Below are 14,230 nucleotides of genomic sequence, written 5' to 3' on the forward strand. Positions count from 1 at the left end.
GCTAAGCCCTGTCAGACCACGTTTCAAAATGCACTTTAGAGAAATCTGTGGTGACTGACATTTCTTCTTTACCGGAAGTCAAGCGCCCCAGGAAAGAATTGATCTGCGTTTGCCTCGCTGTTCCTTGTGAACAAAGGCACTTAGAGGTCGATTAAGTTGTTTTTCTTCTGAACACGGGGAAGTATGTCCAAATCCGTAAGTCGTTACATCCTTCACGCAGACACTTCTCGCTTTCTCCCGTGAGCCGCGCAGGCTGGGTGGCTTCAGCCCTGCATTTCCATCCGTGTGATGCGACTTTAAACTGAGCTGAGGGCCTTGGTCACTTAGCTCCCCAGCAAGTTGAAAACTCGGCCTTTCAAAGCGCTTTGTCCCCTGACCCTCTGCCTCTTCAGTGGCTGGAGAGAATGTTTAGAGCACTGTGATAAGCCTGTACTTAGAAAAACAATGATTTAACCTAATAAAAAAATCTAACTTCAGTGATAAGTTGAAATGGGTATATTTATTGTTTTTCAAGGGCATAAACTAAGTATTTAAAGAATTAGAAATAAAATATCTGACCCATTGTTATGAGCAAGTGTTGCCTTAGCAGAACACTGCGGCCATTTAGGAACTTTGGACGGTTTGCGTGATCACACGTGGTATCGTCTCCCGTGTACTGTTACCTAGAGACGGCATTTGTTCATCTGTTTCCAGCACCTGGTGCCTGTCACAAGTGAGGACCCAGTCAGTGTTCATTGACTGAATATTTTTTATTTGTCACCATCACTGTTAAGTTCAGGCACTGGTTCAGGTGGCTGTTGATGAATCTGCACATCCCCATGAAATATGTTCATTTCAACCTTAAAGTCTCAGAGTGAAGCCTGATTGCCCCCCTAGCCCCTGAATATTTTATCTGAGCCAGTCAGTGCTCATTTCCACCTGGAATTAGACAATGGTGTCATTTATGTTGTGTGTGTGTTTTTTAAAACTCAGGATGATAAATGTTATTTTCTTTTTACTGGACATCCTTGGGTTTCTCCATCACAATAGAGAAGATACATCATTCCATTTTTATTACTATTTCCTTGTTCACGTAAGTAATATCTTTGTATACTAAATACAGAATCCAAAATAATCTAGCAGGAAGAGCCAGAAAATTCTGCAAACAGCAGTGGGTGGGGGTGAGATCTGCCAGGTGCTAAAATATACAGTAGAGCTGTAATAGTTAAAACCATGTGGCACCAGCTCGTGAGCAGACAGACAGGTCAGCGTACAGAACAAATAGAAAGTCCAGAGGCGATGTACATGTGTGTGGAAATTTAGAAAGTTGTCACAAAGACATTTTAAATTGGTGGGGGAAATGATGATTGTTCAGAAAGTGATGCTGAGGCCATTTGGTAAACATCTGAAAGAAATTAGGTTGGGTCCTTTTTTCTACCTTACACCAAAATAAATTCCAGATGGAGCGTAAATGTAAAATTACGAAGCCATAAAAGCACTAAAAACAAAACCTAAAAAAGTCCCATGAAAATGTTCTTATAATATTCGAATGATAGTGGCCTTTTTAATTATATTGGAAAACCCAGACATCATTTAAAAAATGATATATTTTACCACTTACTAGATTTCCACATGACAAAGAGCGTGGCATACAGAGTCAGAAGCTGATAGCCTGGGAAAACCCAACATACTTCTCAAACTAAGGGTTAATTCCCTTAATACATGTAGAGTTTTTAATTAATAAGAAAAGACCAGAAATCTAACAACACAATGGGTCCACTTCATAGAAAAGGAAAAGCAAACTAGACATGGAGAGATGCGTCATGCAGACTGACCCACCCCGACCGCGCTCAGGGCGGCAGAGACCGCGAGTTTGGGTGGTGCCCGTGTTGGTGCGCCCCCGGGGGCCTGAGCGCCGCCTGCCTCGCCGCTGACCGGGGCGTGGCCAGCTTCCCTGGAAAACAGTCTGTGCTGAGAAACGTAAAGCCTTGCACCCAGCAACTCCCGTTCGGGGGTTATCCCAGACGCGCTCACAGGTGGTGGAGATGTACTAGGTGGTCCCACCAGTTTAAACCAGCAGCTTCCGAGTTCTGGACAGTCCGGATCCTCACCAAAACCTGCCTTTCCGTCTTGCCATTTTGGCCGTCCCAGTGGGTGCTCAGTGGAATCTGATCGTGGATGTAATTTGCGTTTCCGGTAGCTGACACTGAGCATCCTTTCACGTGCTTGTTAGACGTTCACGTAACTTTGGCAGAGTGTTTGTCGTTTGCCTGTTTCTGAAGAATTGTTATTCACTCTTGTTACTGAGTTGTTCAGTTACGTGATTTGGGTACAGGTCTGTTGCCTGACACATGCTTTGCTGATGTGGTCCCCAGTCTTCAGCTTTCTTATTTTCTTAATAACTTTTTGAAGGCAGAGGTAATTTTGATGAGCTTCATCAGTGTTTTTCTTCTATGGCTCTTTTTTGTGTACTAGAAACCTTTCTGTGCCTCAAGAAAATTTACTGTTTTTCTTCCCTGAAAGTTTTGTATCTTTAGCTTTTATATTTAGTTTTAACCCCCCCATCAGATTTTTAGAATGGTCTGTAACCAGAAAGGAAGAATGATTTAGAGGCACTGATTTAGACGGCTGTGTAATTTTCCAGATTTGCTAATAATACGGACAGCTTCGCTCCCTTTCGCCCCAGTAAAAGTTTCTGAATTAATGGAGGGACTGACATTGCTTTTGATGAGGCATCAGTGGAACATCTGGCTCCATTACACTCCCTGGTACATTGCTAACTTGAGTAACCCTGTGTGATGAGCTTCAATAGTAGGTGAGTATGTGGACCCCTGGAGTGCCCTGTAGGCGGCCTTCCCTGCTCTAGGGCATAAGGCTCAGCAATTGGGGAACTGCCCTGAAAATCAGCCGGAGACCTGAGTTCCCCTCTGCTCCTTCCGCACTTGCTCTCTCAGCCGGCAAGCGTCCCTTGTCGTCCAGAGTCAAAACGTATCCGAGGTTCCACAGAATCCAGTCCCAGCCTACCTGCAATCCCTGTCGAGCCCTGCTGGTTCTGGTCCAGAGCCGCCCTGGGCCCAGCTCTGCTCTGTTCGCACCGTAGCCTTCATCTAGGCTGTTCTCCTTCCCCTCCCTCCTGCCCTGGACAAACCCAGTGGCCTCGAGTCTCCAGTCGAGCCCCGCGCCCTTGGACTCTCTCGCAGCCTCTCAGGCAGGAAGTAATTGTCTTGAGCACATTTTGCGTAGCTTCTCCATCAGCTCACCAGCTTCTGAACGCTTTGAATTCCTAGGAGACCTGGTGCTCATGTCATGCCTGAGGGACGCTTCCCGTGGTTCCCAGCCCACGGCAGGCTGGCGAGGAGGCCTTTCTGACGAAGAGCCGTTGTACACCACAGCCGAGCCCTCGCAGCAGTGCTCTTTGTAATGGTTTTCACACTTAGTGTTTTCAGACTCTAAGGTCGTGGTCCATTTGCTGTTGGGAAGCAGTTTTGATTGTTCAACAGCATTTAAAAAAAAATGAAACAGTAGAATAGAAAATAAAGGATCACATGGCAGGCATTCCACAGCAACGGTCTGCTTCTGGTTTGTATTTGCATATATTTCTACTAGGTGATGACGTAAAATGTATTTCTCTGTGTCGCAGCAGAAAATTTGAAAAACACTGTCTAGATTTTAACCTCAATGAATTTTGAATTTTAAAATTTCAAGAAAAGGCATTTTGAATTTTAGCTCATTTTAAAATTTCTGAAAAATTTGACTAAGTGCTGTCTATAGAGTACCCTTAGGTGAATGATTTCTTCTCCCTCTGTGACTGTTCTGTAGTCTTTTAGATGTGGGGTGCACAGTTGGCTTATAGATATCTAGGTCACTTTTCTAAAATGGAGAAAGGTTTGAAGAACTTAGAGGGTTGCCATCGCAACGTGCCTCAAGTTTCGTGGTGCATTTTAGCCCCCTCTTTACTTACGTTTATGAGTTTAGGTTGCTCATGGGAGTATGTTGACAAGACAGCACTTTTTAATATATTAGAATGAAATTAATAGAATTTTATTTTGGAAAATAAGTTCACTTCATATGCAAGTTATAACGCTCTCATATATGAAAAGACATTGCCTTGTGTTGTTAACTAGCATTTAAAAGACAACTTGGTTTGAAACTGGGTTTTCTTAGCAATCAGCTCAGCAAGAATCATATGTTAACTATTTCTCCCCAAAGAAGTAGAAACTCAAGTCTTCCAGATTGACACGGGCGTCCTGTGGTCTCGGAGTTAAAAGAGCATCCTTGGGGTGCGAGTGCAGTTGGGAATAGAGCCGCTGCGTGTTTACAGTAAAGCGGTTTCTGGCTGACTTCATGTAACTTTGTGAGTAGCACCTTCCCTGGGACCCGGAGCCCTTGGTAATGCCTGTGCCCCCTTTCCTCGTGTCTCTGCAGGGTCATTACAGACCTTCCGATTTGTTGTGTCCTGAGACGTATGTTTGGGTTCCCATCGAGCAGTGCCTGCCGTCCCTTGAGAACTCCAAGTACTGCCGTTTCAACCAGGACCCAGAAGCAGGTATGGGGGGAGCAGAGCTCAGCTGGAAATCATTGGCTTTGCTTTTAGAATTCATGTGTCTGTGTCTGTGTCTGTGTCTGTGGCTCCTAACAGGGTCCAGATAGCTTTGTGTATATTGTGTAGTGTGCATGCGTGTGTGTGTGTGTCTGAATAATTCCCGGCAGTGAATGGACATTCAACTAAAGATTCATTCATGTCAGTCATTTTTAATTCATTTTCTAAAGTAAGCACCAACGAGCATTTCATGGCAGAAAAGTTGAATCTTCGTATCGACTGGTTTTTGTCAACTGTGTACCACCCCCAGTGAGCTTGTTCCTTTCCTATAATCTGAGTTGCATTTCTGATGGCATTAACTTTAGCTCTTAATATTTATTGCTTAGAATTCATTTACAAAAATCAGAGGAGTAAATTTTTTTGAAAATAGTACTTCAAAGTGCTAAAAAAAATTAACAGTAAATGTTAAAGACCTTACTGACTTGATTCAATGATTCGTGAATCGGGCAGCATCCCATCCAGCCGGTAGAAAGGCGCTCGGAGGAGCTGTGCAGAGGGGGAACTATAGGAGGAAAGGGCGGGACAGGACATTTCGCTGGCAAAGAGCTGGGTGTCTGGAAGGGCTGCTTGCTTCAGGGGGTGCCGGGTGCATCAGGTGGTTGACCTCAGTAGCGCTGACCAGGTGATGCCAGGTCCATGGTTTAGGACTCTGTTCTGTTCCTGGGGAAGGCTGAAACTAAGTCAGTCGGGTCTTGGGTCTCGGCTGACGGGGGGGGGGCTTAGCACAAGTGACTGCTCTTGGGGCCGTTGTCTCCTCTTTAACAGGAGAAAAGGAAGATCCTTTTCATGCTCAGGAGGACACCATGCGTCACCTGTGTTGAAGGTCACAGTCCAGACGCTTGCTGTTTGAAATTGGCTCACTGTCCTGTGGCTTTAGGAAGTTAAAATGCAGCGCTGAGCTGGAATGTGCCACGCAGGCTGCGAAACACGCTTGGAGATTTAAATGGCACAAGTGAGACACCGTCGGCTTTACTTTCACTTGACCCAGACTCTGACTCAGGGAAAAGACGGAGCTTAGTGGGCAGTGGTGTTAGTCAGCATGGTGCTGTTTCCATGAACTCGTAGCTCCCCTTCCAGTCTCCCGTAGTTAGATTCTCTGTAGACAGCACAGCCGTCCGCCCTGGTCTCCGTGAGACTGAGTTGGCTACAAGGTGCTTCAGTGGCCACTTGTGAAAAAGATTACATTTCCCGCGTCCTGAGATGCTGTATTGCTGCGAGCCTCTGGGAACCTCTCTCCCTTTCCCTGCGTGCGTGGGCACACACATGCACGCACGCACTCACATACGCACATGCACACACACACGTGCACACACATACATGCACTCACTCTCAAGATTTGGGCTCTGGTTATTTTTCAACTTGGAAGGCGGGTAACAGTAAACACCTACTGTGCTGACTGCTTTTACAGTACTGGGGGGGGCGGGCGCTCGGACGTAACTTAGAAAATTCTAAAGAAACCCTCGTGTTCAAAAATAGGTCTTTTCTCTTTCTTTCCTTTTTTTAAATCCTCACCTGAGGATATTGTTTCCATTGCTTTTCAGAGAGTGGAAGGGGGAGAGAGAGACATGGGTGTGAGAGAGACACGGCGATTGGGTGCCTCCGGCACGAGCCCAGACCAGGGCCAGGGATGGAGCCTGCAACTGAGGCACTTGCCCTTGTCTGGAATTGAACCCAGGACCCTTCAGGCCACAGGCCGGTGCTCTAACCGCTGAGCAGCACCGGCCAGGGCAGGTCTTTTGTTTTCCAGTTCAGGACCTCTGCCTACTCTAAAGGAAGGATTTCAACAGTTTCTCAAATGGTTTTTATGTAAAAGTCTTTGAGATTGCTCTTAAATTGGTAGTTGGATATGGATGGATTTAAAATTTTTTAAATTTTTTTATTTGTTGATTTTAGAGAGAGAGGAAGGCGGGAGAGAGAGACAGCGACCTGTTGCTCAGCCATTTGTGCTTTCGTTGGATCAGACCCACAGCCTTGGCGAGCCAGGATGATGCGCTATGTCCAAGGCAGATAGATTTTTAAATTTCTGCATCAGAGTTACACCTTACGTCCTTTTAAAAATTATTTTTAAAAAGCATTTAGTGGGAACACTAGTGGTAAATTTGTCCACATTTATAAAACCACCCCTAAGAAGATTTAAGGTGCCATGGCCTCGTCGCGCAGCTGTGGTCGCCGTTGGTGTTTTCATGCTCTGCTCTGGTCATTCTTAGTCTGTGCAGGTACCTGTGTGTTGATTTTTAATGAAAACAGGAATCGTGCTTCTAGCTTTTGCTGTGTTGCTTCTTGCTTTTAGTGAGGTGACTGCTTGAGTATTAATTCAGTCATTCGGCAAACAAGTGCCCCAGCTTCCGCGTGGGAGTGGCTGGCGTCGGTGTTGTACGGGTGTCACTGAAAGCCTATACCAGGCGTTTGGAGTTGGTTTAGAGCCGTGACAACTGATTTTATTTGACTCTTAATGTTGGACGGATATTGTGCTTATTTGGTTTCAGGTTAACAAAAAATCAAAACATTACTGAGCACATGCCGCTTCCCAAGCAGCGTCGATTATCCTTAGAACATAACTGAATGTTTCCTCATTGGCCCCTCAGATAGTATTTATTGCAAAAACTAATACTTGTTTTTAATCAGAGACCTCAAGTAATTTTGACTCAGATATTGCTCTGTAATTTTATGAGTCTTTATTTTTAGTGTTTACTACAAAGGAGCTGAGCGGAACAGTCTTCAGTACACGTTTTACCACAGACTGGCCTAGGTTTTACTCTTTTCTGAACATACTCTGAAATGTTTGCAAGACATTTTCTAATTTGTCTCTAATGTAACTCAGCCATAAACTGTTAGTAAGGACTTGAATTTAAATTCACTCAGAAGTGACGGCGCCCTCGGGGCTCAGTGCTCTGAGTGTCACCCAGTTAGGGGTCCTGGCCCTCCCGGCTGCTGGGAGCCCAGGCCCATGGAGCCGGCTTTCTCCCAGCTCGAGCCTGTGAAGCTCCTGGGCTCCGTGTGTTTTGTCTTGTTTCATTTGTCTCTTCTCTCTGCTCCGTCCTGTCTCTGTCTCTCTGTCTCTGGCGCGTTCCCTGGCATTTCTCCGTACTTCTGTGGTCTCCGTCGCGTATGCCCACAGGAAAGGAACTGTGCCTGCCGGTGCCTGTGTGTGAAGCAGCTCGGTTCAGAGGAGCTCCGGCCCACGTCCATGCGCGTCCTGCGTGCTGTTTGTGGCCCCGAGTGTACCTCAGCGAGAATGTCCCCTTAACCACTGGGGAAGGAGACAGTAAATTTACCAGAGCTTCCTGGGGCTCCTGAAATTGTGCTGCAGTGAGGGTGACATTTTTTTCAAATTTAGATTTGAGGTTGACCTACCCACTTAATATTGCAAAATGAATACTTTGATTGCTGAATACTTAACACACATATTTTTTGCTGTCAGTAGCCAGCTAGAGAGAGAGCCCCATGTCCCCTGGCTTCCATTTGCACGGGCTGAGCAGGGTCCCATTGGGGTAAATGCCTCTGCACTAGAGTTTGCACAGATGCAGAGCAGGCTCCTCCCGGCACAGCCGCCGCTGCTTCTGACAGGACCCAAGAGGGGCCTGTCCCTCTCCCTTCACAGAACGTGCTCCGGGGTCGCGTCAAGTCGGAGGTGAAGCCAGGGGGTGAAGCGTCTGTTGTAGAAAAACAGGGTGAGGCGGCATGTGCCTGATGTCAGCTGACCTGTCCTTTGCCTTGGGGCAGGTGGACTGAGGACATCAGACACAAAAAAGTGGTCGACCCTCAAAGAACTCTTGCTAGTTGGTGTAGGCAGAGGAGGCAGCCAAGAATCATAAAGTCACTCACTCAAGTATTTATGATGTCAGGACCTCTGCTTTAAGGTGGGGGTGCCCGTTCCTCACCCCGGCCCTCAGGGAACTTGGCGGGGGCACAGCTACGTGGGGATCTCAGTAAAGCGTGCACATTGCGTGGTGGGGCATAGAGCGCACAGTGAGTCTGCCTGGAAGGGTCCTAAACCAGATTTGCATGGGGGGGGGGGGCAGGGAGCCCTCCTGCGGTGAGGAGCAGGTCCCCGAGGCGCTGTTTGTTCTCTTGTGACGGGACATGTTCCGTGTCCTTTGCTGTCACTTGGAAAGAAAAGGGCCGTCTTGACCCCCTAAATGGGTGTCCCAGCCCACTAAAGTTCACACCCCCAGCATGCAAAGACTGGTTTATCTCCACTTTAAAGGTTTATATTAGGGTTTCAAATCTGTGGGTGTGCAGGGATTAACTGTCGAATGCTAAGTTTTTGGTGCCCAGGAGCATGATTTTTGTTTGCAAAAATTGTTATTCAATTCATTAAAGTAACAGTCTATTGAAGTGACATCTGTTTCTTCTTTAAACATTTAAATTCAGATTACAAATCTTATTTTCAAAGCCTTGCAGTCATTTTAAGGGGCTTTTGAATAACATTTGTTTTTAATTACCAAGTGTGAATTAAAATTTCTTTGAACACTTTTTAAACTTTTAACATAAATGTAATGTACTCAGTTTTCCTCTTAATTCAACTGTCTAACAGAGGACACTTAAAAATCTAATCAATTTATAGATGTAATGAACCTTAATTGTTACTGATGGTGAAATTACAAATCTAAGTCAATTATTTAATTATGTATTTACTGTTGGCAATAGAAATTGTTTACATAGAAAATTTCCAGAAGTCAACTGCACAACTCCTGCAACTAATATGTGAATTTAGCAAGGCCACAGGGAGAAGGGTTGATACACAAAAGTCAGTTGTATGTTTACACACTAGCAGCAAACAGTTGGAGAGTGAATGAAAATACACCCACTTACACCAGCATCAGGGAACGTCGGTGTTTAGAAACACAAGACCAGCACCCTGGAGACCACAGAGCGTTGCTGGGACCTGCACAGTGGAGATTTGTGCCCTGCTCATGGACCGGGGACCTAGCAGTGCTGGGGTGGCAGGCGAAACCATGAGAGGGATCTGCTCCCTAATGGGCCCAGTTCTGCAGCGTGGCAGGTGTGCTCAGGTTCCCTGACACCGTGACCAGCACACTCCCCTTCGTGACACAGCCTGTCCAGGTGGAAAGACACGGGAGCCTGTTTGCAGTGCCGTCTGCATCTCCAAGAGGTGGGCTCACCCAGGACCTGGTGACTGGCTCTGCTCACGGAAGGCTGCATCCCTTAAGCCCAAAAGGTGGTGCCTTGACTGGCATTTGAATTACATTTAGGTTTTGAGATATGTCATTGATTCCCACTGAACTCTAAGACCTTTGGACGTGATGGAATTCTGTCCTGTCACATTCATACGATCACTCAGATTGGCCTGTGCAGAAACCGGCTTCATTACAGGTCGTTTCTCTTAGAGGCACTGTTTCCAAGAATCTATCTGTGATGTTAGGTGAGGACTTGCTCAGTTTAAACCCATCTCTATTTAACGGTCATTGCACCTTGTCTGTTGCTAACAGGCCTCTGCTCTGTTTCTCAATTCTAGTGATACTAACAACTAAGAGGTCATCTTACGTGTTATTCTTACATGTCCACACATATATGGGCGTCGGGTAGAAATGTCACTTGTAAGTTGGTGAGGTGGCAGGTTGTTCCTCTCTCCTGTCTCCTCTGCTACGTTAGATAAACTTGGACTGTCCCGCTCTCTATAAAGGGTCTGCTGTCAATCTTGGTCAGGATTTCAGTATTTTTATATTTTACAGGGGTCTGATGCTGTGATTTTATTGGTCAAGTATTCCAAAGATTATATCCCTAAGTAGATACTCAAATGAAACCTGTAAGTCACTCTTTGCTTTTGTTTGTTTGTAATGTAACTCTCATTGTCTACCAAGTGTCTGCGCTCTCCCGGTGCGTCTCTCGAGCAAGATGCGACCCTGTAGGCTTGTCTCCTCGGACAGACTCGGGACTGAAATACCGGGCCCGTTGATTTTACATTGTGCAGTCAGATGTGCTTTCTAAAAAGCATTTTACGCTAAACAAACATTATTTGAGTGTGCTAGGGAACATTTAAGTGCAATTTGTGTTTTTCTCTCAATTTCTTTTTAGCTCTCTCAGTGTCAAGTTGCGAAGATGCTTTATTTGACCAGACAGTAGCAGAGAAGTTTGGAGCAGGAGTCAGGGTCTAAAGTCAGACGTGTCAGGAACTGAGTTCTTATGTCACATTTAAGTCTAAGTAGGTTCCCTCGTAGTAAAAATCTCTCTCCCCCTCTTCCTCCCTCCCCTCCCTTCCTCTTTCTCTAAAATCAATTTAAAAAGCCAGAAAACCTAGGGCTTTTGAACATGTTTTCTTAAATGCTCGCGCTGCATTCAAGAATGCAAGGAAAAGCAGAAGGGACCGTTTCGTTTATTTGCACTTCTTGAATCTGCCGTGGTGCCAGTTTGCTTTGGCAGCATAGTCCTGGCTTTAAATTAAGAACTGCAGCCATTCCTTTCCTAGCTGTACACTTTTGAAAGTGTTTTTTAAACATTGCGATTTTCAAGGGGAGAGGAATGTGTAGATTAAAAGACGGTGCTTTGCAGCTCTGCTTTATTTGTTTTTAGTCACAATACTTAATTATTTTGTTTTTCAAAATACGGTAAAGGGGTAGTTGAGACTTTGAAATGCAATAGAAGCGTGTTTGGATTGAAAGGACTGAGCGGCCCCCTCTGAGGCCTCTGAGTCGGCTCCTGTGGTTCCCTGGAAAGTTCTTGAACAGGTTCAAGACTAGGAAGAAGCACTTGGGCTATAGGAAGACTCCTTAAAGATTTACTTTAAAAAACTGGATTTTAGAAACTTAACCTTTATGGACTTGTGAATTGATTGTTTGCTGAGCAGCATGAGACAGGATCCCTGTCTCTGTCAGACTGTGTTGGCTAATGGGGACACCAGAGGGTCCCAGGCCCGGCCGGGAACGGCACAGAGTCTCTCCCACTGCTGCTGTCTGAGGTCCAGTGGTCAGCGGTAAACTGTGCCCTGACTGACTGGTTGCTGGTCAGCTTGCTTATTTAATGATGAAAAGGGGTCGTAATACTCTCATTATAGTGCTCCCTGCACCTTCTCATTGTTAAAACATTTTGCTTCAGAGTGGACATTTTCAGTGCAGTGTAATGAAATGAAAACGAAAACCAAGAGCGTGTGTCATTGGGCGACCTGAGCCAGCAGGTGACCAGCGGATTCCAGCGTAAGCCAGTGAGAACAAAGGAAGGCTCAGCAGAGACCCAGGAGGTTCGTGGAGCATCGCCCTGGACTCGAGCACGGGAAGGGGGGAGGGTCTCATAAGATGAAAGCAAGCACCTCGAGCCTGAGGAGCAGCAAGAGGTTAAAGAAAACGTTCTTCCTCTGAGCCAGAGGAACCCCGGATGAGACGGCAGAGCCCATTCTGTCTAGCACCTCCACGCGTCACCTCGGACGGGGCGCTTGCTTGGTGGAAGTGGTTTCCAAAGATGATAGAATCAAGCACTCAGGTGATACGTCTGTTGAACGGGGGACTCGTACCACAGGACCTTTGAGCAGCAGCAAGACAGTTTGTAGCTCGTGGCTCTAAAAGTCCCTGTAAACCCAGCTCAGGCCGTTGACATTGGCTGTGATTCACTGTCGAAGTTGGGCCCAGATTCCTCCCTTCGTACGAGTCATCAGTTAAGCTCTGCCAGTTGCTGAGAGATCTGGAGCGTGGGCACCCTCCACAGTATCTGTCTCTGGGGCTCCTGACCTCCCTGGGGAGGCAGACAGACTAGTCCCCGACGTGAGGCACGGGCCGAGCCTTCGCGCCAGGTAAGCCGAAGGTATCTGATGGGCTCTTTACATCAGCGTCATTTCCTTACACGTCACTGTGGTTAATGAATGGAGTCTGTGAAGATTTCAGTACCATCCTTGTTCTAAAAACGCCTCAACAGCACAATTTAAAGTTCTTTTGACCTGATTAATTTCAACATACCACATTCAGAAACGAAGGAAAATAACCCAAGAATGATTTGAATCGAGAACTCAGACATTGAGCAATAAGCATATGAAACTAATTAACGAGAAAGTTGATAATAGCTGGGCATTTACTCTGGGATATGTCCTCTGACGCTCGTCTCCGAAGAGTCTGGGATTGAGGTCAGCACCGTGAACCACAGACCCACTGGATGCCGACCCGGCACCGCGCCCGCCTTGTGGGGAATGTGGTGTCGGGCTCTGAGTACCAAGAAGTGTAGACCTGGTTCCCACCCCCAGCGGTTTACTCACAGGTGGGGAGGGCGTCCACCTAGGCACGTGAAGAACCAGAGTCATCATCTTATAAAAGTTTTGCATTAAAAAGCATCATTTTTTATGGATGTGTTGATTAGCTTGATTGTAATCATTTCACAGTGTAGACATGTATCAAAATAATCATATTGTACACTTTAAATATATGCATTTTTAATTTTTGTCCACTGTTCCTTAATAAAGCCAGGATAGACAACCCACCGAATGGGAGAAAATATCTGATAAGGGATTAATATCCAAAATATATAAAGAACTCCTACAACGCAATAGCAGAAATAAACAACAATGCAATTTTAAAAGGGTAGCCGATCTGAGCAGATACTTCTTTGAAGAGGGCATGCGGGTGGCGCACAGGCACCTGAAAGGATGCTGGACGTCGTGAATCAGCAGGGTCTGTATTGAAGCCGCAGCCGGCCACCCGTCCCCTCGCGTAGAGCAAGAGGGGACACGCTGGCGAGGGAAACGCCCAGGAAAGCCCGGGGCGGTGGGCCGTGGCAGCGGCCGTGTGCCTCTGAGCGCGCTGTGCTCGGCATGGGGACGTAAATGTGTTCGATGTGTTGGAACAAGGAGACCCTTGACCTTGCTGAGCGGCATGGAGGTGACTGAGCCGAGGTGCACGTTGCATCAGATGTGGGGCGAGTGGCACGTGAGGAAGTGGCGTTAAATGGAGTCTGTGGAGGAGGAGAGGACCTGAGGCCGTGGGCGGGTGCTGGTCTGTGCAGGTGCCAGGCCTTCCGCTCCCATGGAAGCCGTGGAGAGGAAGTACAGGGGAGGGGACGGATCAGGGAGTCATTTTAACCCAGGGGTGATACGCAGGAATGGGGGAGTCAGTCCTACGTTGAGACCTCTGGCAAGGAACAGAGGTTCTGTTGCCCTGAGGCGGGAGCCTTGGTTCTGGATTCGAGTTCATCCCCTGGGAAGTTCTCCGGTTTTACGGCCGAAGGCACTTTTGGATCTCTCTCAATTGATTCCCTGGGAGGGCGTCAGGCACCCCCATGCCGAGCTCCCTTGGGAGGTGAGAACTGTGGCTCTTACTGGAAGTGCAGTTCCCACTGCGGTTGCCAGCGGGATGACCGGTTACTCATGGCAACAGCTTTGTGAGCTGTCACATCTGGGGGTTTAAAGCTACCAACCAAATAAACCTAGTTTGTCCAACCAGCTGACATCATAGATCCTAAGAGGAACTGATTCTGTGTGTTTGATAGTAAAAAACTGTCAGCTGTCACGTATTGACATGTGAAATACAGCGTTGCTTCCCTGAGGCCTGCCGTCAGTCCCGGCAGCCGCGCTTCTACTACGGGACCCTGGTGAGGCTCCGACGTGTCAGAAGAAAAGCGGCAGCCGGAGCGGGCTCGGTGGGAGCGGTGGGGGGGTGAGAGCAGCACTTAGCAGTGAGGGAGGTGTGGAGGGTGGGCTGCGGCCCAGACACG

At 47.0% G+C, this 14,230-nt stretch overlaps 1 protein-coding gene across 6 annotated transcripts in view; it reads left to right on the plus strand.

The window, feature by feature from the left end:
- The window catches only part of ATE1 (arginyltransferase 1), a 54,307-nt gene that overhangs the window by 36,026 nt on the left and 4,051 nt on the right, over positions 1-14,230 (plus strand). For all 6 annotated transcript variants that reach the window (XM_087824067.1, XM_087824065.1, XM_087824064.1 and 3 more), the window contains one exon: positions 4,405-4,525. In XM_087824067.1, coding sequence (XP_087680193.1) covers positions 4,405-4,525 — 121 coding nt within the window. The remainder of the gene's footprint in view (positions 1-4,404; positions 4,526-14,230) is intronic.

The sequence above is a fragment of the Miniopterus natalensis genome, chromosome 14 (assembly GCF_054644295.1).
Source record: "Miniopterus natalensis isolate mMinNat1 chromosome 14, mMinNat1.hap1, whole genome shotgun sequence".
NCBI lineage: Eukaryota > Metazoa > Chordata > Mammalia > Chiroptera > Miniopteridae > Miniopterus > Miniopterus natalensis.